Raw genomic sequence first — 20552 nt, 5'->3', positions numbered from 1 at the left:
TTCCGCCATGTCCTTCGAACTGTGCTCAAGGTTGTCATTAATGAGTAGGTTTTCACTGGCTTCGCTCCCATTCTCTCCGTTAGCCTGTGCTGATAAACTACAAGCTTGGCAGATGTGTGCGTCATGTGGTCTTTGTAAAGGGCTTTTTTTGGGGGGGGAAGGGGGGATAATGTTCTTGTATTGAATCCCATTTGGTTGTCATAATGCTGCAAGACTGCATCTTTCTACAATAGAACTATAATATTGTGACTAAGTCTGAAAGTACACTACATTTCATGTGCCATAAGTCATATATATATATATGTATGTCTCTGTCACTTTGATTGTTCAGGTGTCCAGTTGCCAGGCAGGGACCATGGAGAGGCTTTTACTGTTTGTGATGCTGGCGGTGGCCTTGGCGGTTCGTGCACAGATCTGCCCAAAGCGTTGCGTTTGTCAGATCCTGTCGCCCAACCTGGCCACACTCTGTGCCAAGAAAGGCCTACTATTTGTTCCGCCAAACATCGACAAGCATACGGTGGAACTGAGGCTGGCCGACAACTTTGTCACCAGGTAAGTGTTGCGGGACTTCGAATTTACTGTTGAAACCTCAAATGAGATTGACACCAAATATGGAATTATAAGTGAAATGTGTCTCATCTGAACACATGTCCATTTGTTATCCAGTGACTTTAGTATGAGTTTTGTCGACATTTTTAACTTGACCGTAGCATTTGAAGTCAAAGTATGCTGGAGACAAAACATTGGGCTAATTGGCAATTATTCTGACCTTAGATTTAGAGAAGTTGATGGACAAAAAAAAATCTCATTAGGCTCAAAGCAAAGCTAAAAGGATCAACTGGAATGATGAACCACATTCAATTCCTCGGGGAGGGGAGGCATTCCACTTTTCCAACGATGAGCGTGAAGAGAAAAAAGAAGAAAGTCCTTCTATTCAAGCAAATGAAGTACAAAGTCAGTTCATAAAAGCCCAAGAAGTTTCAAACGCATGTTGTGTATTCATGATTATTTACTGTCGTTTGCATGCATTTTTGCTTTGGCGTACGACTTGTTCGAGGAATTCAGTCAATGTGAACAAAGTTGTGACTTCAAAAAATATGTAAGATGCTGCTTTTATGGACAGGGCATCATCGTCAAGCGTACTATTTTCTGCAGAGTGCTTCCAACGGAGTCAACCTATCGATTTGGATTATATTAGAGTGCGTACGTAAAAGAAGAGTTATTTGGCCGCGAAGCAGTCGTTTAATTCAGACTTGTAGATTTTGCAGAGCCATTCTCGCTCGGCCGTACAGAATGAAAAATGGAGTACAGAGAAGATCCCGCCTGTTGAAGTCAATGACCTATTTTCACCAGATGCTTCTTCACTAAGAGCTCTACAGATAGATCTACAATTGAATTTGCCATTTTGCCAATAAGGGTCAAGTCATGATGGTCAAAGTCTATCCCTTAACGCTGCATCTTTCTGTCTCAGTGTAAAGAGGAAAGACTTTGCAAACATGACGCGGCTTGTGGACCTGACGTTATCCCGAAATACCATCTCCTACATCTCACCTAATGCCTTTACTGATCTGGAGAACCTCCGAGCTCTGCATCTCAACAGGTAAAACCTGACCTTAACTCCTTGTCCTCGAGCGCTGCGGCCTGGAAACTTGCTAACGGCCGTGATTATAAAACAGTAATCGGCTGACAAGGATAGGCAACGACACGTTCAGTGGCATGTCCAAGCTCCACCACCTGATTCTGAACAACAACCAGCTGGTACTGATCCACCAGGGAGCGTTTAATGACCTGCTGGCACTGGAAGAGTTGGATCTCAGTTATAATAACCTTGATTCCATTCCATGGGAGGCCATTCAGGTACGAGTCTCTCTCCTCTAAGTACCATTTGTGTGTCATGAGAAATGATGAAATGCTTTGGCTGTGTCCCTCCACCAGAAAATGACAAGCCTTCACACACTGAGTTTGGACCACAACATGTTCGACTTTATCCCAGAGGGGACATTTTCATTGCTACAGAAACTCAACCGGCTTGATGTCACCTCAAATAAACTGCAAAAGCTCCCACCTGACCCTCTCTTTCAACGAGCACAGGTAGGTCAATCAAGGTTTTCTGCGTGAATTGCAAATGCGCAAGTGTTAGTGGATTGCAAGGTGTTTTCTTCTCAAGGTTTTGGCCACCTCTGGGATCCTGAGCTCCTCAACCTTTGCACTATCATTTGGTGGAAACCCGCTGCATTGCAACTGTGAGCTACTTTGGCTGCGAAGGCTTAATCGAGAGGACGACTTGGAGACGTGCGCCTCACCTCAGCACCTCTCTGGCCGATACTTTTGGTCCATTCCCGAGGAAGAGTTTCTGTGCGAACCCCCGCTCATAACGCGATACTCCCATGAGATGAGGGTCCTCGAAGGACAGAGAGTGTCACTCAGGTATCCAACGCTAACCGTCATTGTACTATAAATGGTTTCATCTTTTTAAGCGTCAAGAATTTGCTTTGATGACGTTTGGACCCGTCAACAGATGTAAGGCCAGAGGTGACCCAGAGCCAGCCATACATTGGATATCTCCCGATGGCAAACTCGTCTCAAACTCCTCCAGAACGCTGGTCTACGTCAACGGAAGTCTGGACATACTCATCAGTACCGTAAAAGACACGGGCTCGTTTACCTGCATCTCCTCCAACCCTGCTGGCGAAGCTCACCAAACTGTAGACTTGGTCATCATCAAACTCCCGCACATCACCAACAACACCAACAACATTCAGGAGCCTGACCCAGGATCGTCTGACATTTCCACATCTACCCGTAGTGGAAGCAATGGAAGCAATGTGACGGGCGACGTGAGGGGCGGAGTAGAAAAGAGGGTGGTGAGCGCCGAGGCCACGTCGTCAACGGCGCTGATCAAGTTTAACTTCCAGAGGAATATTCCAGGCATCCGGATGTTCCAGATCCAATACAATGGGAGCCAAGATGATTCACTTGTGTATCGGTAAGTCAAGTCAAGTCAAGTCAAGTTTATTTGTATAGCCCTAAATCCTGACCCAATCGTTCGTATTCAGAATGACGAGGAGGAATTCCTATTTATCATAATAAGGAATCGGTCATATTCATCGTCATTTTTCATCTCCCCACACACAATGACGTTCGACCGATTAGACAATGAAGACAAATACCAAAAGATCTGGGCACTGGCAAGGTGGAGGATGACACACCTGAGCTGTATACATCACATTACTACGTGCACATTTAATAACCAAAGATGATATTGGGCATCATTTAGGTTTGGACAAGAACAGATAACTCGAGGGTAATTAAATACTGCATGATAATGAAAAGAGTAACCACAAACGTTGGAAACAAGGGAATCAAAGATCAACCTTTTCATAATGACTACAATATTCAGGCTAGGTACATACGTAGATACTGTGACTTCCGGTTTATATCCATGTTCCCAACTAGCCAATATTCAGACTCACTTTGACTTCCTCCCCATTTCCATTGGCTTCCAAATAGCATGTGAATACTATTTGACTTGTGGCTCCACAATCAGACAGGCAGAGTTTTGACAGACATGGAGAAAAACATTCATCAAGCAAAGTGACCTCAATTGGAAGACCCTGAGATAGCTTTTGACAGGGAAGACGTTTGTTCTCTTGTGGCACGTGTTGTTTTCTCAGGATTACAGATATTACGTCAAGCTCTCTGGGAATGATTGCTATTTGAGCAAAATGTTTACGCTTTCTCGCATGCTAGGATGGATTTATTGTCCACAAAGAGCATTCGTCAGGAGGCGTGACGGTATTATCTTCCTTTCACGGCGACGCTAATCCCTATCCATACTTCATCTATGAAACGGGAGCGCATTCACAATAGGCTGATATCAGTGACAGTGTTATTTACATGGAAAGTCTTTTTTTAAGCATAGCAACATCTGTGTACGTTTCTGCATAATACGGTAGATATTTCTGCGACGGGAAGTTAAATATAACAATTGAAGCGATGACGGTGAAATTCTCACAGCGTCCGTTTTTAAAAAACGTTTTTTTTATCACGTCTGCCTTAAGTGAGTCATGTCTGTCATTTTCGCCATCACCACTTGTTGCTGAGTGGATAGCTTTGCATAATTTTGGCAATCCACCTTGGAAATGAATTAGTATGATATGTTATGTGGTGTAAATTTCAAGGCCCTACGTGGCTGCTCGTCATCCCAAGTACGTCCACTTTAGGCAGTGAAAGAAAAAGATTTGAGCTTTACAAGAACCATTGTTGCGGCGAGCCATCTTTCCGCCCAAATGTGACGAGCGTAACCTCGTAGTACACCAGTGGATCCGATTCCAAACTGAGAGAGCTGACTTGAAATCAGGCTTCAAATGAATGGACGGACACTTGTCTTTTACAAGGCTCCTGTCAGCATGAAAAACGGAAGTCTTTTCCGCATGCGACTCTCTCTTTTACTTTGTGCTTTCTTCAGAAAACTGAATGATTCTCTTTTAACAGCACACTTGGCAAAACAAAGAGTCAAGGCCATTGATTTTGCCTTCTCATTAAACACAGAGCGGAGACAAACGGGACGGAGGGCATAAGATGACAAGAGAGCTTAAAAGGGAAAAGCTGTAGGTGTGAAAAAAGGAAATAGTCTCTTCTATCCTGCACACAGATGAAGACAAAATATTTTGAGTTTATCATCAATATTTGTATTCAAATCTTTTTTTCTTCAAGAAAAGTCCGAGACCTAAAATGGAGAAAGTATCGCTCCACCCCACCCCACCCCGCACACACACACGCAATTATGGTGACCTTGTGCGATACACTCCGTATCTGTAATGTAATATTCAGAATTCTTGATTGCGTATTGATCGCAACCGGAAAAGCTCATTCAACATACTCCAGTGGCTGCTTACTGTTCCAAAATGTCCTGCTGAACGTATTGTATTTCTCTTCACTTGCTACTACTGCTACTGCAAAGGTCCAATGTACGTTATTCTTTCAAGACTATTTTCATACAGAACTCCTGACTGCGTAATCGTGCAATTAACGTTCGGGTTCAGTTTTCCATCTATAGATGTGCGCTGCGAAACGACAAGAACGAATGGGTAGCAAAGAACATACATAGTTGCTGCCGTCATAGCTGAGGTCCAGGTAGCATAACGGGACCCGCCCGATAACTGAGGACTAAATACAGCTCAACGTAGGATAAAGGGTCAACAAAATACCCGACGCACAGTACAGTTCTTCCAAATGTTCAGCAAGCTGTGTATGGATGTTCTTAAAATACATTGTGTCCCTACCTCCTCCCCACTTTCCCCCGTGGAGCTATTTAATCTTAATCAATTACTCCTGCAGTGTAATACCCAGCTCAGCTAAAAGTAGTAAAACACATCTTGGGCCCACACAAGGACAAAATTGTAGCAATTATAGCATTGCTTTTGCTATCCTAAATACCCCGGGGCTTATTGAATGAAAGAACGAATGAACTTTATTTTCAAACAATATCAAAGAAAGGAAAGAAGAAATTCCAATAATAATAATGAAATAACAAGACACACTGTTTCTAGTGTAGGTCTGTATGTTGTTGTTTTTTTTCAAATTACCAGTCAATATAGCTGATATTGTTGTCGATAGCAAATTTCCAGAAAGCAAACCAAGCCCAAAGACACAAGTCGGTAGCAAAAGGTCGGAAGAAAAACCAGTGAGCACAATCAATGTATCAATGTGCAAAGGACTGACAATGCAGACAGGGGGAATCCAACCGCAGCATTAAAGAGTGATGCAGATGACTCGGCTTAACTGGAAGAACGAAGCTGATCAGAAGAGCTTGCCAACCAATGGGCCTGTAAGCCCATCCTCTCCATTCTTTGCGCGTCCCTTTCAACGTCCTACTCGGCAATTATCTCTGCTATCAGACGTTTGCAGCTATGATGAACTTGCTGAAGAAGCAGCACCTTTGCAAAATTCATTCCGTCAAAAGCTCATCACTTGCTCAGGTGATCCCGCTACGCTCAGCCAATACGGAGCTTTTCCCGGTGAGCTGGCCGTGGATGAAAAATGCACGCTGTCCACAGGTCTAAGATGATGAAATATTCACAAGTGGCGGCTGGGTGCCGGAGGGCATCATTTAGCCTGTGGGTGCAGGTAGACTGTGTCTGTCAGCACACAACACGGACGGCATGCTCGTGATGCTGATGGGAAGAAGTGTAACCAAACACCTTGATTTAGTGGTGCTTTTGCCTACTTGTTTTTTGTAGCTCAAGTATTTTATCCGCAACCCCAGACCCAAGTCTCATATTAAATGCATAATAAATAAAGACAGGGAGGGAGGGAGGGCGGGATTATCTTGCAACAGGCTGCCCTGCGGCATATACGTAAATGCACGCTCGCTCGCTCGCTGGCTGGATTTTTGTGCTCTGCACGAAATTTGTCCCGGAAAGTCAACTTCTATGTGCTGTGCTGTTCTTCCAGCAAGTTCCGCAACCTTTTTCTCTCTATTTCTGGTGAATGAAGACTGGCAATGTTTGTCATATTTTCTCAGTCTGATTCAGATGGACAGACCCAAATTGAACATGATCGTTTTCTGCAATGGGTACTTTTGTTTCAAGCCTTCAATTCGCTTGAACTTTGACTCTACGTATTGCCAAAACTCAATGTTTTCTTTTCAGTGGAAAGAAATGGGAAGTGGGGATTTCTTGGGTGGCTGCAGGATTTGACTTCCACCTCTGACTACAAGCTGTGTAGGTGCTTGTTACCCATGAATTTTGTTATTGGGGGCATTATGCATGGTGGGACAGAGATAAGAAGCAAGGTGTTTTCCGTCTCCATGTGAGACTTAAATCTAGGAGCGTGGCGGCATTGTGCCATCTGGCAGGTAAACCGCATTAGCTTTGTGATTAACAGTAATGCTGTCGTAATTTAACCACCGTGAATTGCTGTATTCAAATTCAGCTTAAAATAGCTTCTCTTTCTATCCATCAATTCTATTTGGCTCGTTAGCAAATTGCGCTCGCTTCGTGAATGCTTTGCATGCCCGTTATTGTATGAAAATCACAGATGATTGCTCTTTTTTTTGACATTTACAAATTGGTTTCACTTCCAGAAAAGAAATCTCAGTTCCGATGCGACAAAACAAGTCCATTTACAGCTACTGAGCTAGCCCATAGCAATGCATTTTACATCGAAAACTCCAGAAATAATCAGACACGTATAGTGTCACATATAGTGAGTTAATGGCCAGCCGGCCAGCCGTTGCCCCTTATCCATCCCGTCGCCGGAGGCCCTAACCCTCAATCGTGGGCACCAATGCTCGAAGAATCACGCGCGGCTGTGGCCCGAAGTTTCGTGTCCAATAATTAATCATATCAAATGGTCTGAAACGAAGCAATCTGCTTTCATAGTTTACCAATGTGTGCATGGATGAAGGCGTTGGTCTTGAGACAAAAAGCTGAAAGTGGCTTATGGAGATTGCACCGCCCTCCTGGCTTTGTCCGTACTGGAGTGAGGGAAGCTTAGGTGATAAACGCACGCACGCACACACAAACACACCGTTCCTACATAAGAGCTGTGTATCGGTGACGAACGTTGGAAAAAGACACACACACACACACACACACACACACACACACATATTTGAGCTTCACATACATACTACATGGACACAACGCATTTCAGTAGTGCAGCGTGAACTCTTGTTCATACCCTGCATGTAATGGAAATAATGTCATGAAAGTACAATACGCACTAACATGTTTGACACACAGGCACCCTAAGCCCCAGGGCTTGGCAGAGCAGATAGATTAGTGTAATAGCCTCAGCCAAGTCAATCATTTGCCCACTGCTGAGTGTCAAATGTTGGCAGCAGCATTCAGTTCGGTCGGGCACAAAGAAATTGCTCACAATGACCGAGATGAAGTTGTCATTCTTTCACTTTGAAAGATCAATTGTGTATTCAAGGTAGGTATTTGCGTGAGAATATATTAGCTGAAGTCGGTGCGAGCCAACTGTAGAATGGCAGTCAGTGGACCGCGACCCATTACCACGTCTGAACATTTAAAGAGCCTGTAAAGTGAATTCACAGATTAGCACTGCCTTTCTTATTCAAATAGCAAAATGAGTTTATGCTTGCTGTAGGTTGGAGCAGTTATAAAAAAAAAAAAAAAAACTTTCTGACTGCATCACATTCAATGTTTTAGAGGTTAAAAAAATCAATAAATAAATAAATACCCAGCTGCGTTTAAAGCAAAATTGACTTGTATGTCTCAAAATTGAAATATGAATTGACATTTTGTGCTGGTCTATCATTGTAGGTATTTTTGCTTTGCTCGTTATCGCTGACTTATTTCTCACTTAGTGGTTTTGAAGCTCGTGTGTGCCTGTGCACGGAATAGCTCTCCGTCAAGCCCTTAAACTGCTCGAGCTAGAAGTGGTCACATTAGGGCTGTACAATTGCTCAACATGGACACAGGAACATTCAAGGTATTCATCTCAATTATCAATAGCTTTTCTCCCATTTTGAAAATGCATGTACAGCTCATTTTTTACTCTTAAATGCAGAGCTAAGGCCAGACGATGACAAATATGTGAGACGCGCAGAGAGTGCAGAACACACTCGATGCTTTGAGAGGAAACATTAAGTGATCCTCCATTATTTAGAGGTATTGTTGAATTTGAAAAAAAAAAATGAGAGTGAGGCATCGTGCAATAATAGCAGGCCATACTGCTGTGAATCTTTGTTCCGGAATTATGCTGCGAGTGTCATTTATTCAGCAATAATACAAAATAGTATCTATCAATTCATTGTAATGTATCATAATACAAAATGCAAACTTCACATGTGTCATCAGCCATTAGCTTTACATACTAGATACTTTCATATATGTGTGTAAGAGCTGAACAATTTCAAGAAAAAATTGTATTGACAGATATTTCAATATCCATTTCACTTTTAAAAAAAAAAAAAAATCAAGCTTCAGTGCACATGATGGAAAATGACATCATATCCTTAAGAGCATTCAAATCTATGACTTTGTGTGTGTGCACATGCACAGGCATATGCCATACACCATCATTTAATTAGCTAGTAAATAGACGTCTCTGTTTGTGGGCATCGGTGTGCGAGCGACCCAACGGCACAGATATGGGAATTAATAGCTTGTCGCTAAACTGCAGAGAGAGAAAGAGGGAGGGAGGGAGGGAGGAAACCGTGGAGAGCACAGAGGAGAGCAGCCGTGGTCAGCTCAGTGTTTCCATGTCCCTTTTAGTATTCATGGGCTCGCAGCGATTGGTCACGGAGAGGCACACGCTCATATACGTATCCATGTGGTGTTATTCCACAGAGGGCACTCTACCGACCTACGCGTACATTCCCAAAGCACTAAACCTTAACATGCCATCTCACCTTCACTTAACTCTAAAACAGATAGGTACTTAACGTGAGCAAGGCAACCTTTTGCTGGGTCGATGCGCAAAAGGCCAAGAAGTGCCAACTGGCCCTTCCTCACTTCACGTTTTAATGAGGAATTTCATTAGCATTTAAATGCTGACCATCCATTTTCAAGAAACCGAAGGACCAATGGGCAAATTCCCACGTGAACAAGTGTGTGATCATGAACTTAAAATGTTGCCCACTGCACTGCGTCACGATGAATGCTTTTTCTTGAGATCTGCCTGTAACATGAAATGAGATGCGCCGATTGTCGTCTTCCCTAGAATGATCCCTCCATCGAGTAAGAGCTTCCTGGTCAACAACCTGGCAGCAGGAAGCCAGTACGATCTATGCGTGCTGGCCATCTACGACGACATCATCACCTCCCTGACGGCCACCCGCGTGGTAGGATGCGTGCAGTTCACCACCGAGTCCGAGTATATGAGATGCCATTTTATGCAATCCCAATTCCTCGGCGGGACTATGATCATCATCATCGGAGGGATTATAGTGGCTTCTGTGCTCATTTTCATCATCATCTTGATGATACGATACAAGGTGGGTCGCCATCTGTTTCTTTGAACGCATTCACGTTTGTTACGCTCGTTCCCCCTGTAATACTTCCAGAAATATCACTATTCACAGAGACAGACAATAATGATTCCAGCAAGTTTCTCATGGAATGGAAGCGCGTGGCTTACTTTGATGGGTAACCAAGGCCGCAAAGAGTTTGTTTGTCGTCTATTCTAACTATGAGCGGCGGCGGCAGCAGCAGCAGCTTCTGGCTGCACTTTTAATAGACTGCAAAGAAAGTAGAGAGCCTCGCTTGTAAAACGTCTGCCTTTTGGGAGGGTTTTGATTTGGGAAAAGCGCATGACTTTTAACGGCTGTAAATTTGAGTGCGAGACTGGTTGCTCTGCATTTGGCATTACCCTGAAATGGCGTTTTTGTTACAAGTGGAATTGATTGCAAGTGATTCATTGGCCCTCTGAGAGGATCTTTATTCGTGGCCTTTTTGTTTTGAATGCCTCTCTATCGACGGGTATTTTTCCATCCATCCATCCATCCATCCAGATTCCTGAGACACGCGCTGCGCATGAAAACGCCAAAGAGGCGTGACTCACTGCCAACGTATTTCATGACCCGCAGGTGTGCAACCCAGGAGATGGCGTTAAAGGCATGTCAATGTCCATGACCAACGTTCACTCTCAGACAAACGGGCAAAGGTGCAGCGTGACCCCCAGTAACTCCAAGCACGCCTCCATTGGATTGGAGGACCTGTCAGGAGGCTCAAAGAAGAAGAGTGGAGGGAAGGACGCCGCCGCCACCACGCTTTCATCCAATTCGTCCCTGCCCGACTGCTCCACGGACACATCTGTTCTCAGCCAGCATTGGACAACACTCGGCGCTGAAGAACAAGTCCAAGTGGGCGAGGAGAGAGCTGGAGCCGGCCTCGCCAGCTCGCTCGGCAGGCCAAAGCGCAAGCCCGCTCCGGGTAAAGCGGGCTCGGCCTGCTCAAACACCTCAGCCGCCCCGGAGAACCTCCCGAGCGCGTGCCCTCGCGCTCCTTCCGCTTCTGCCTCGACCGCCTCTTCCGCTCCTCTAGATACGCTCAACACCAACCGCAACAATTCCACCTCACTTAACCAAGGGCGGCAGCCGGCGCCGCCGCCGCCGCCGCCGCCTCCTCCCGTTGGCAAGCTCAGTCCACTTCCCTCCGTCCGCTATGGGGAAACGCCCATTCTGCGCCGAGCTCCTGGCGCCCGCACCTCTTCCACTGCCAAGTACCAGACTCTCCCCGTGGAGGAGGGAGGCAGGAGCAGGGCGAGGAGGAGATATTCCCTCAGCGAAGGGGGCTCAAAGACTCTCGCGTACAATCGAGGGAGCGCGCCAAAATTAGGACGCATGGTGCGGGACAAAAGGAGTCAATCCATGAGTGGGATGCTCTTCTCCAAAGATAGGGAGGGAGACTTTGATAGAGGGCGCTGTGATTCGGACTGGATCTTGGAAAGCACGGTTTAAATTTGAACCAGACAACACGTTAGCTATTGTTATTTTGGGTGTGGCGTGGCGTGGCGTGGCGTGGCGTGCGTCTGTGTGGGCGACCGGAAGCTAAAGTGAGCCTGTGACATCAATATTTGTGTTCACTTTTGTGTCTGAGCTTGGACAAGGATGAGTTTATTTCTGGGTGACAAATTGTCTTCTTCTGAAGGCTTTTTTAGGTCTGTTTCACAAGCATTTTTTGACACCTTTGTTTCCAAGTCTATCCTTGAGCGAGTGGAGATCTCGCCTCGCCTTGTCTCGTTGCGTCCTCGACTTGTCCTGTCGGTTCCACTTGATAGCACAAACGTCAATGGGCTCACCACATCATTAGCACTTGATCTGGGAAGAAAAACAAAAAGAGAATTCAGATAAATGTCCATCTTTCTAGAGTCGACAGCGCGTGTGTGTGACCACGCCGTGGCAAGAGATAGCAGTCGGTGCCTTCTTTTGCACAAACGTACTCCAAGCGGAAGTAGCTCTCGGACAAACCAAGACACAGCCTTGTGGTTCTTGGCAAATAGACTGAATATCAAATGGAAACTTTATGGACCTCTTATGAAATTGATATTTTTTAAAGGGAAAAAATGTGACCCCCCCCCCCCAAAAAAAAAAAAAAAAAAAGCTTTTCGCTGACGTTGGTTTACTTCAGCCTGGGTTGGTCACATGTTACCGGAAAGCTCATGTACAGAAAAAGACAACATGTACTGTGTTGTTATGTTGTGTAAAATAAAATTAAAAAAAAAAAAAAAAGGTTGAATTTAAAACTTTGGGTGTCATGGTTGGAACAAAGTAACTTTCTGTGTCACTGCAGTACACAAAAATGTTTTTTGCAAGAACTCCGAATTAAATTTTAGACAAAAGTTTCTCTCCCACTCATTGGGTCATTCCTCCGTGGATAAACTCTGCGCTCTGACCACAGCCTTGAACAAAAGCAACACGCTTGTACTCAAGGCGGGCAACGTGACCGCACATTTCACTGGGCGTGAAAAAGGATGGAACATATTGGGCTGCAACAACAGCAAGAAAAATGATGACCTCAATAAAAGATTCAAGCATTGCCTTTGAAATGGGACCTGCCAGTCTAAAATATCATATCCTTTGCGTCTTTCTGCTTCTGCAGACGACGAATGTAAACCAATGGCACGAATCGAAGCTTTGTCACCTATTAGCTTGATTTTCATGCTCCTTTCAAAAATCCATCAGTTCATGGTGCCGGCAGACATCAAGAGAATATTTCCTAAGCAAGCGGAGTCATTCGCAAGTGGCCTCTGAGATGACAAATTGTTCCCTTTCTTTCATTTGATATAATTCAATGGCTCGGTTATACAATCATCCTCTCTGTTGACCTTCCTAGGACTTCCTTTAGCTCTAAAAGCTCAATGGTAAGAGGCTTTGTAGAAGCACCTCATCTCTCATTTTCAGACCTTGTATCATGAAAGTTGCACCGTCTATTTTTGTCACGTCAATCACATTTTGCAACGTCAGCTGATGAGGCTCCCGCGGACATTATTATATCCAAATGATGCCACGGCCCGAAGGCCTCTTTATACTCGCTCGGGTGGCGCCCATCACTGCGTCAATGCCGTGTGCGCTTTTTCAAAACTTCTTGCAGTTTCACTGCGAGTCGTGTGTGTGTGTGTGTGTGTGTGTGTATACGCAAGGTCACTTGACACTGCATATTTGTGCATCAGCTCACATTTTTTTCTCATTGTAGATCATCACAGAAAAAGAACTGCTCCATTAAGGGATTATATCAAGGATGATTATTATCTGGATTATATGCTCATGACTATTTATCCGAACTAGGTTTATGTTGCCATAACAGAGGCAAGCATAAGCCATTTACAGGTAGGAGCCATGGCTGCATTGTAATGTGCTTCATTTTTTTTTCCTGCACGCAGACGCATACCAACTGTTTAAGTCATCATTTCAAACAGTTTTCAGCGTTTCATCACCGTCAACATAATACCAAATCTTAAATGCCACATGCGATCAAAATCAATATGATTCATCACCGTTTCTTTTTTTTCTCCTCAATTAGTCGTCTGGCCTTGGCTATTGTTGGCATAGCAACATTCCACTTGGAATGACTAAATTATAGTGCCGTGGCCAATCAAACACAAGCAGTGACCCTGGAGAGACGGCAATAACAAATCAGCTTAAGTGCGAGGGTGGATGAACGTGTCAGAGCGACCGTTGTGTTGTTGAACAGATACCTTTGACTCCAGACGGATGGGATCTATTTCTCATTTGTCTAATGCCGCACATTCGCCTTTCTCTGCGTCACCTGTTGCCATCTTCATCTTCTTTGAACTGCAAAGTAATTGCTAATCTTTTTTGCAACGCTTTTTGATTGGCCCCAGAATAGTCCATCCGCCCGTCCGTCCAGCCATCCAGCCATCATCATGATCCGTATCCCACCGGGGCCTATCCCAGCAGTCATCGGGCAGCAGCCCCCCCCCCCGCCTGAATTGCTTGCCAGCCAATCACAGGGCACTCACACCTACAGGCAATTTAAAATGCTGATTCGACATGGCCTCATTAGGAGGCTGCCAAATAGCATCCTGCGGGCCCGCAAATAGCCCACACGCCACAGGTTTGAGACCGGCGTGTTCCATGAGTAGAATTAATTGTACCCACCTGGACACAGCTCTCTTTCCATCTGCTGTGTTCAGAGGCGTACAGACAAAACTTGAAATCTCTCGATAGAACAGATGTGCATTCGAAACATGGGGTGGCTCCAGATGAGTTTGGTTTTGGCCTTCTTGATGAAAATTGCTTTCTTCTTTTCCTCCTCAGTTTTTCTCTGTCCATTCAGGATCTTGCTTTCTTAGAGGTGGAAAAGAAAGATGCTGTTATTTAGGTACTTAAATGACAACTGTTTGAAACTGCCAACCTTTTGCCTTATTTGCCTGAATCGCAAGTGACTCTGTGAGGCCCATGTGACTTTGATCTGGATTAGAGCCAAAGGCTAATTGGCAGACTCACTAATCCAACGGGCAAGGGGAGAGGGGTCAGCAATCCGAGATTCAACAGTCGATAATTGGCCTATCAGCCCAAAGCTAGAGCTGGGAGGTTTAATTTAAGTGTGCGGGGACCACTGGCGACATGCGTGCGTACATTGAAACGATATTGTAAACATTTAATTGAGAGCAATCACAAAAGAGCAGTTGAATACAAACCTTTTGATTGGGGGTTCAAGTGACAGCAATACGTACTGTATCATCTTAAACCTTCATCTTGCTCTGAGTGACGGCAAATCCCCTGGCTGCACTGTGACAGTCAGGAGAGTCGCAATTCATAGCTGGAGACGAAACCACCATCCTGTTAAGACAATACAACGTTGAGTGCCAGACTTTTTCAATGTAGGCCAACACACACCAAATGAAATGATTTCAAGAAGTAGAATTGGGCATCAAATCCGGCATGTCCCAAAGACGTATTCTACGACTGCTTAGATGAAAGAAAAATGTTCATTTCAATGCATTTCCAAAAAACAGCGGTTCCGTTCAATACGGTAGCCAACGATATTATTTCCATTCAAAGTGTCAAAACCCCGGCAGCAGTAGAATAAAAATACATTCAGGGGCCAGACTCGCTGCAGTCTGTCGAGTGGGAGTAGGTTAATTGTGGCTCCGGTAATTGAAATGTAATGGCCACCTTTAAATCCTTTACAGCAGGCGGCGGGCGACTGGTTCGTTGGTCTGCCTCACAATTGTGACGTTCATAGCTAAGCTTTTGCCTCCCTTTGCTAGTTGCGTAGAATGATTTTCACACGTCCGCACTTGCACCGATAGATTTCGGTGCTAAACCGACGTGCGACGGAGGACAAGGAGCTCATACAAGCGCTAGTAGTCTTTCTCTTTCAAAAAAAGAATTTGACTTCATCTCCTGCACCCTCTGCTCCCAGAAGGACATCAACAATCTGGCTGTTCGTTTAGTGACTGCTCATTTCCTGAAACTTAGCAGGACCTGCTCGGAATCGTAACAAGGGGCAGCGCAGCGTAGCGCAGCGCAGCGTAGACCAGGCCGGGCAAGCAAGAGAATGAGAGCCATAAAAGGACACTAGCGCCAGACCGACAAGGCGCTGAATTCATTTCATGCTCTATTGCTAATTGAAAAGATGACGTGATAAATGAAGATGATGGAATGGCCCAACCCAATTGCAGAAATGTTTCAAAACTTCCAATTGTGTACTTTGAGAGGAGAAATCAGGACTGATGTGTTGGACAAAGTGTACGTATTGTCTGTGTGTGAATTCTCCCTGCTGCCAGCTCCTTCCTGCCCCAAGGCTGTTGCCCTGAAGGTAAACACCACACCCTCCTCCACTCCATTGCGGTCACATACCAGATACAACAAAAAAGTGTTTCATAAAAACCTTAAAGTCAGATTTGACACAAATGAGTTGCATGAAAAATTGCTTCAATCACTCTCAATGTAGTGACCCAGATGGGGGGAAAAAAAAAAAAGCTTCAAATGTTTTGACATGAAACAGTTGTAGATTTTTGGACTCCTCTAGGCGGCACTGTCGGTTGGTTTGAATGAATGCCTTCAAGAAATGGCGAGTCAGTGCTCTTTCAGTCAGTCAATGCTGAACAGAGAGGAGTCCAAAAAGTGCAAGGTCTCCAAATTTTACAAACCTTTTCACCTAGTTTAATAATAGAGCAGCAAATCATTTCATATGTACGAATGTATTCATTCAAACAGCAATCGTCTATAGACATCGTTAAAACCAAAGACTCCTTTTCAGATGTCTAATTACTATTCAATGTCACTTTCATGCTGCTCTTGGCAGCGAGTGCAAGTGTCAACCTCTGCCACGCAACACTTGGCAAGTGCTACTTTCCTTTTTGAGGCAGCATATTTGAACAATTGACCCTTTTAATCATTCTCACACAGCAGGCCCACACCTCTGAATGATGTAGACGGACGTGACGGTCGGAGAAAAAGTGATGTGGAGGGAATGTGACGGGCGGGGCTGAACCTGTATGCCTGAAAACCTTTGGAAATCAACATCAGACAGTCATGATGTGAATTATACAGTCAAATCAGTCTTCTTGCTTTCCAATGGATGGTAAAGTGTTGATTCTACAAGCATGTACAATTTATTGAATGACCTTTATACACAAACCATTCATAAACTCACATACCAATGCATATCGATTGATTTCCGTTCACAAACTTTGATTTCATCAACTTGTTTCGAGGCCACAAAGTTTCAATATTTGCCATTTGACTTCTATCTGTGGGTTAGTGAGCCACCACTGCTCTTCCAGCCCATGTCATGAACAGCCCCCACAGGAGTGGCACAAATCATTTCTCATCTCCCTCCCAATATCCTTTGCAGATGAAACGTGAGCGAGCGAGCGAGCGAGCGAGCAGGCAGGCAGGCAGCAAAGAGGAGGCGCAGGAACAAAGATGATTAACTGGTTTGAACTTCAACTGATGACAAGCTGCTCCGGTGTGCTTTGCATAATTATACACCATCCTGTCCTGCTCATTCCCTTGCAGATTTGATTCAAAAGCATAAGATGCCTAAATGACAGCTCACTGGAAGCCACTGTCATACGAGCCAGCCCCTCTTGTCCGTCACTTCTCTATTGACCTTCTCCTCCAGCAGCATACTTTAGAATCGATACAAACGCATTTCAGCTTAAAAGTCCCTGATTCACTCCTTTGGGGCTTGATGGCAAAGTATAAATTGCCATGTTAGAATTTTTTGTTTTTTTTACCACGACGTACCTCTTCCGGGTATCAAGCTATGCACACTAAAAGCCTCAGATTTGACAATAGCTTCTTGCTTCTAACCCATACCTTATACCCTAAAATATTGACTCATAATCCCCCCCCCAACTTTTAAAATCCTCAGTGGTGGTTCAAACATATGACCGTATCCACTATTTTAGCTTTGGCACTGCTAGAAGTTGTCAAAAGAGCCCATAGCAGATTTAGCTAAATTTGCGCTCCGGCCCAGTGACGGGCCACACTTGCACCTGGTCCACATACCTGAATGAATGATGGTCCTTTTGTGGTCCACATCTGGCATCCACAATATTGAACAGCATTCATTCGTTCATCCATCCATCCATCCATCCAATTGTTGACAAATCCTCTCTCCTTGTTGCCAGCGTCCCTATCAGGAGCCATCTTTGGATTGTGCCATCCATTTGCTGGTCTGTAGCCTCACAGCAGCTGAAACCTGGTGTCAAAACGTAAGTTGAAGGACTTTTTCAGATATGCCAGCAGAAAGAAGTCATATTTGTTGTCGCCGCACATCGTTTCATGCGCTATTTTGCTTTCAAATCAGTGTCTTGTCAGCAAACCATGCGATATAAATCCGATATACGAGGTAGGTAAACATTTTGACAACGCTCCTTTTGACAAAGATCACCGCCCACTTGTGATGCTGCTCTAGTGCTCCTTTTTCAGCCCGTAGAGAAAAAAAAAAAAAATAATCATACAGCCAAAGGATACAAACAGAGAGGGGAAAAAAAAATGCTTTGTCAGCCTTAAGGCAGATACTGAGCACAGTCGGAAAACGTCGCTGGTCCCGGGGGAGAAGAAGGCACAATGTTAGGCTCCAGTAGTCAGCAAAAGTGACATTTGTCTGTTAATAGACAATCAATAATACAATCCTATGGAATGTACGCACGTAGGTGGTCTTCCACTAGCAGCAAAATCCTTTGGGGGTGCAAAACCTTTGGCAGAAATAACATTGAAACGTTGATGTATACATGATGACAGTGTTTCTAGAAATGGGATCAAAGGGAAATACGAATGAGATCAAAATTGCAAGCAGACAGATGAAAGTAAAAAGTTGAAAGGAGGAAGCATTACACTTGGAGTCCAGCTGCTGAGGAGGGACTGCCCTGCCGCCAGCCCGCCGCCGCCGCATCCAGCACACACCCACGCTCAGACAAAACACACACACACACACACGCAGAGACGCAAGCAGACAGCTATTCTTGCCCATGGCTGACACAGATACTGCAATGCAGAGAGAGATGAGGGGAGAGCCAGCTAGCCAGCCAGCCAGCCAGCCAGCCAGCAACCAAGGGTGGGAGACTGCATGATGCTGCATGATGCTGCATGATGCTGCATGATGCTGCATGATGCTGCATGATGCTGCATGATGCTGCATGATGCTGCATGATGCTGCATGATGCTGCATGATGCTGCATGATGCTGCATGATGCTGCAGCATGATTGACAATGAGTAAGCAAAATATTATTGTTACAATGAGAGGAGCTATCACATTTGGAAAGCAGAACTGAAAGGGAAGACCGGCTTTGATTCAGAGTCATCAAATAGAGCGCAAGATACAAGGTTGAACACAATCAGATTTATCTTTCCAGTTATAAGATTATTCCTGCGTTCAATTCTTCTTCCCTCACAGACATCCATCCTCCTGACCTCCACTGTCACTTTGCTCCTTTCTTTGGGCCAATTACTGAGCTAGTAATGACTCCAATCCTTTGTGCCACAATCCACTCGGTAACTTATGTCGGAACTTTGGGCCAGGCACTCGCGTGATTTTACATCCTACGTAGTGGCCACCAAATCCAGTTTGTCTGTTGTAGCGTTAAATTAAGCCGCAAGAAGTACACAACTAGGCCGCAGGCTTTGGATGTGAAGCCAATGATGTTGTCACAGCCTTTGCTATGATTTGGCACGGAAGAAAATGTGCTTATTTCTTTTTAATGGTATCCTTCGTGCAGAAATGTGGATGCCCGCCCCAAGGCGAGGCTATAGTGACAAAAGTTAGATCAAGTGCTAGACATTGGAAATTTGCTCAGTGATGCTTGAAATAAACGAGGCAGGATCAGCCAAGGGATAGGGGTCGCTCGAATCCTCGAGAGGCCCTCCCTTCAGACGTCAAATGTGCATTATCCGTTTGAAAGCGAATCTCTCCTTTCCCGTAACAGGAATCTAGTGTCGGCGCATGAAAATCACAAAGGTGGTGAAACGAGACAGCGAGCACATCGGCGCTATACTCGTACACGCATACTCATTTGTGTTTTGTGACCTCGTCCACACCGTATCCAGACTGCCTGGGAGTTTTCCGCTCGCACCTTGGACTTGACAGCTAGCAGCAGGCGTACAGACAGAGAAATCGCATCGTCTGGCTCAAGGGGAGAGTAAACGAATCGACGAGGAGATGGGATCCTCCGTTTGGACGCCGCCGGAAGTAGCAGAGCAGAGCAGAGCAGAGCAGAGCAGAGCGCTCGGAATTTTTTTTTTCTGTCAAATCCAATCTGAGTTGGAGGCAAGCCTCAACAATGAACAGTATGAATCTTTTGTCCTTTCATCCGTTGACTTCAACCCCACCACACCGTCCGTCTTTTTACAACTTAACGGAAGAGCTACGAGGGAGTTACGGTTGACGAGAGGCCTCTCTCTCTGCAAGCCAGCTACTGTGAGTTAACATTGCAAAAAGATCGACACCGTTGGGAGGTTGGGCCCTGTCTCCGACTCAGAGCACAAACAATCGGTGGTGGAGGCAAACGTTTCAAGTGGCGTGCCAATGCTACGCTTCAAGAAGGTGTGTGACCTGAATAGAAATGAAGGACTATAAATATAGGATTGCATATCAACCAGTGATTACATGCTCTCTTCCAAGGCATTAGGCATCCTTCAGTGCTCAGTGCCACTGTAATTGTCATTAGTGATGAGAATTAAAAGCCCAAGGGGTCACACCAAACATGTCCGACAACATCCTTGAGAAGCTCAAGGGTCATTCCGAGGCAGCTGCTTAGCTTGTATGTTCATATTTTGCTCTTGGAAATGAACCTGGTTAAGACTTTTGCTCCCTGAATTTTGCTGGGCCAGTGATTTATTGACCTCTAAGAGAAGCAGAAGTGAGCAGGAGAACGTTTGACACGTGGACTGAGTGACAGTATTTACAGACATTTTCTCCTGCTTGCTGTCCGCTGCTCAAATGGGAGTTATCCATGATTGCCATCTGGTGGCAAAAAGCTATCTTGCGCTAGCTCGGCTTATTTCTAGTCAGGATCTTTAGTTGTGCGTGACTTGCATGTTTTGCATGGTGTGCTCCATTTGCTTACAGAATTTCTATGACTCATCAGAATTACTTTA

At 44.9% G+C, this 20552-nt stretch overlaps 1 protein-coding gene across 1 annotated transcript; it reads left to right on the top strand.

Moving 5' to 3' along the window:
• The first annotated feature begins 334 nt into the window (after positions 1-334).
• lrfn5a (leucine rich repeat and fibronectin type III domain containing 5a) lies at positions 335-12332 on the top strand. Its single transcript, XM_085932489.1, has 8 exons — positions 335-552; positions 1472-1600; positions 1677-1857; positions 1936-2091; positions 2168-2427; positions 2519-2986; positions 9697-9970; positions 10562-12332. The coding sequence occupies exons 1-8, from the start codon at positions 356-358 to the stop codon at positions 11432-11434; spliced, it is 2538 nt and encodes an 845-aa protein (XP_085788615.1). The 5' UTR covers positions 335-355; the 3' UTR covers positions 11435-12332.
• The last annotated feature ends 8220 nt before the right edge of the window (positions 12333-20552 follow it).

The sequence above is a fragment of the Syngnathus leptorhynchus genome, chromosome 15 (assembly GCF_054491065.1).
Source record: "Syngnathus leptorhynchus isolate UIUO chromosome 15, UIUO_Slep, whole genome shotgun sequence".
Taxonomy (NCBI): Eukaryota; Metazoa; Chordata; class Actinopteri; order Syngnathiformes; family Syngnathidae; genus Syngnathus; species Syngnathus leptorhynchus.
Note: the sequence above shows the minus strand (reverse complement) of the source record. Positions and strands in the feature narration are given on the sequence as shown.

Coding starts and splice junctions, on each gene's coding strand:
- lrfn5a (XM_085932489.1), top strand. CDS start 356: ATGGAGAGGCTTTTACTGTTTGTGATGCTGGCGGTGGCCTTGGCGGTT. Junction 553..1,471: donor GCCGACAACTTTGTCACCAG/GTAAGTGTTGCG, acceptor TTTCTGTCTCAG/TGTAAAGAGGAAAGACTTTG. Junction 9,971..10,561: donor TCTTGATGATACGATACAAG/GTGGGTCGCCAT, acceptor CATGACCCGCAG/GTGTGCAACCCAGGAGATGG.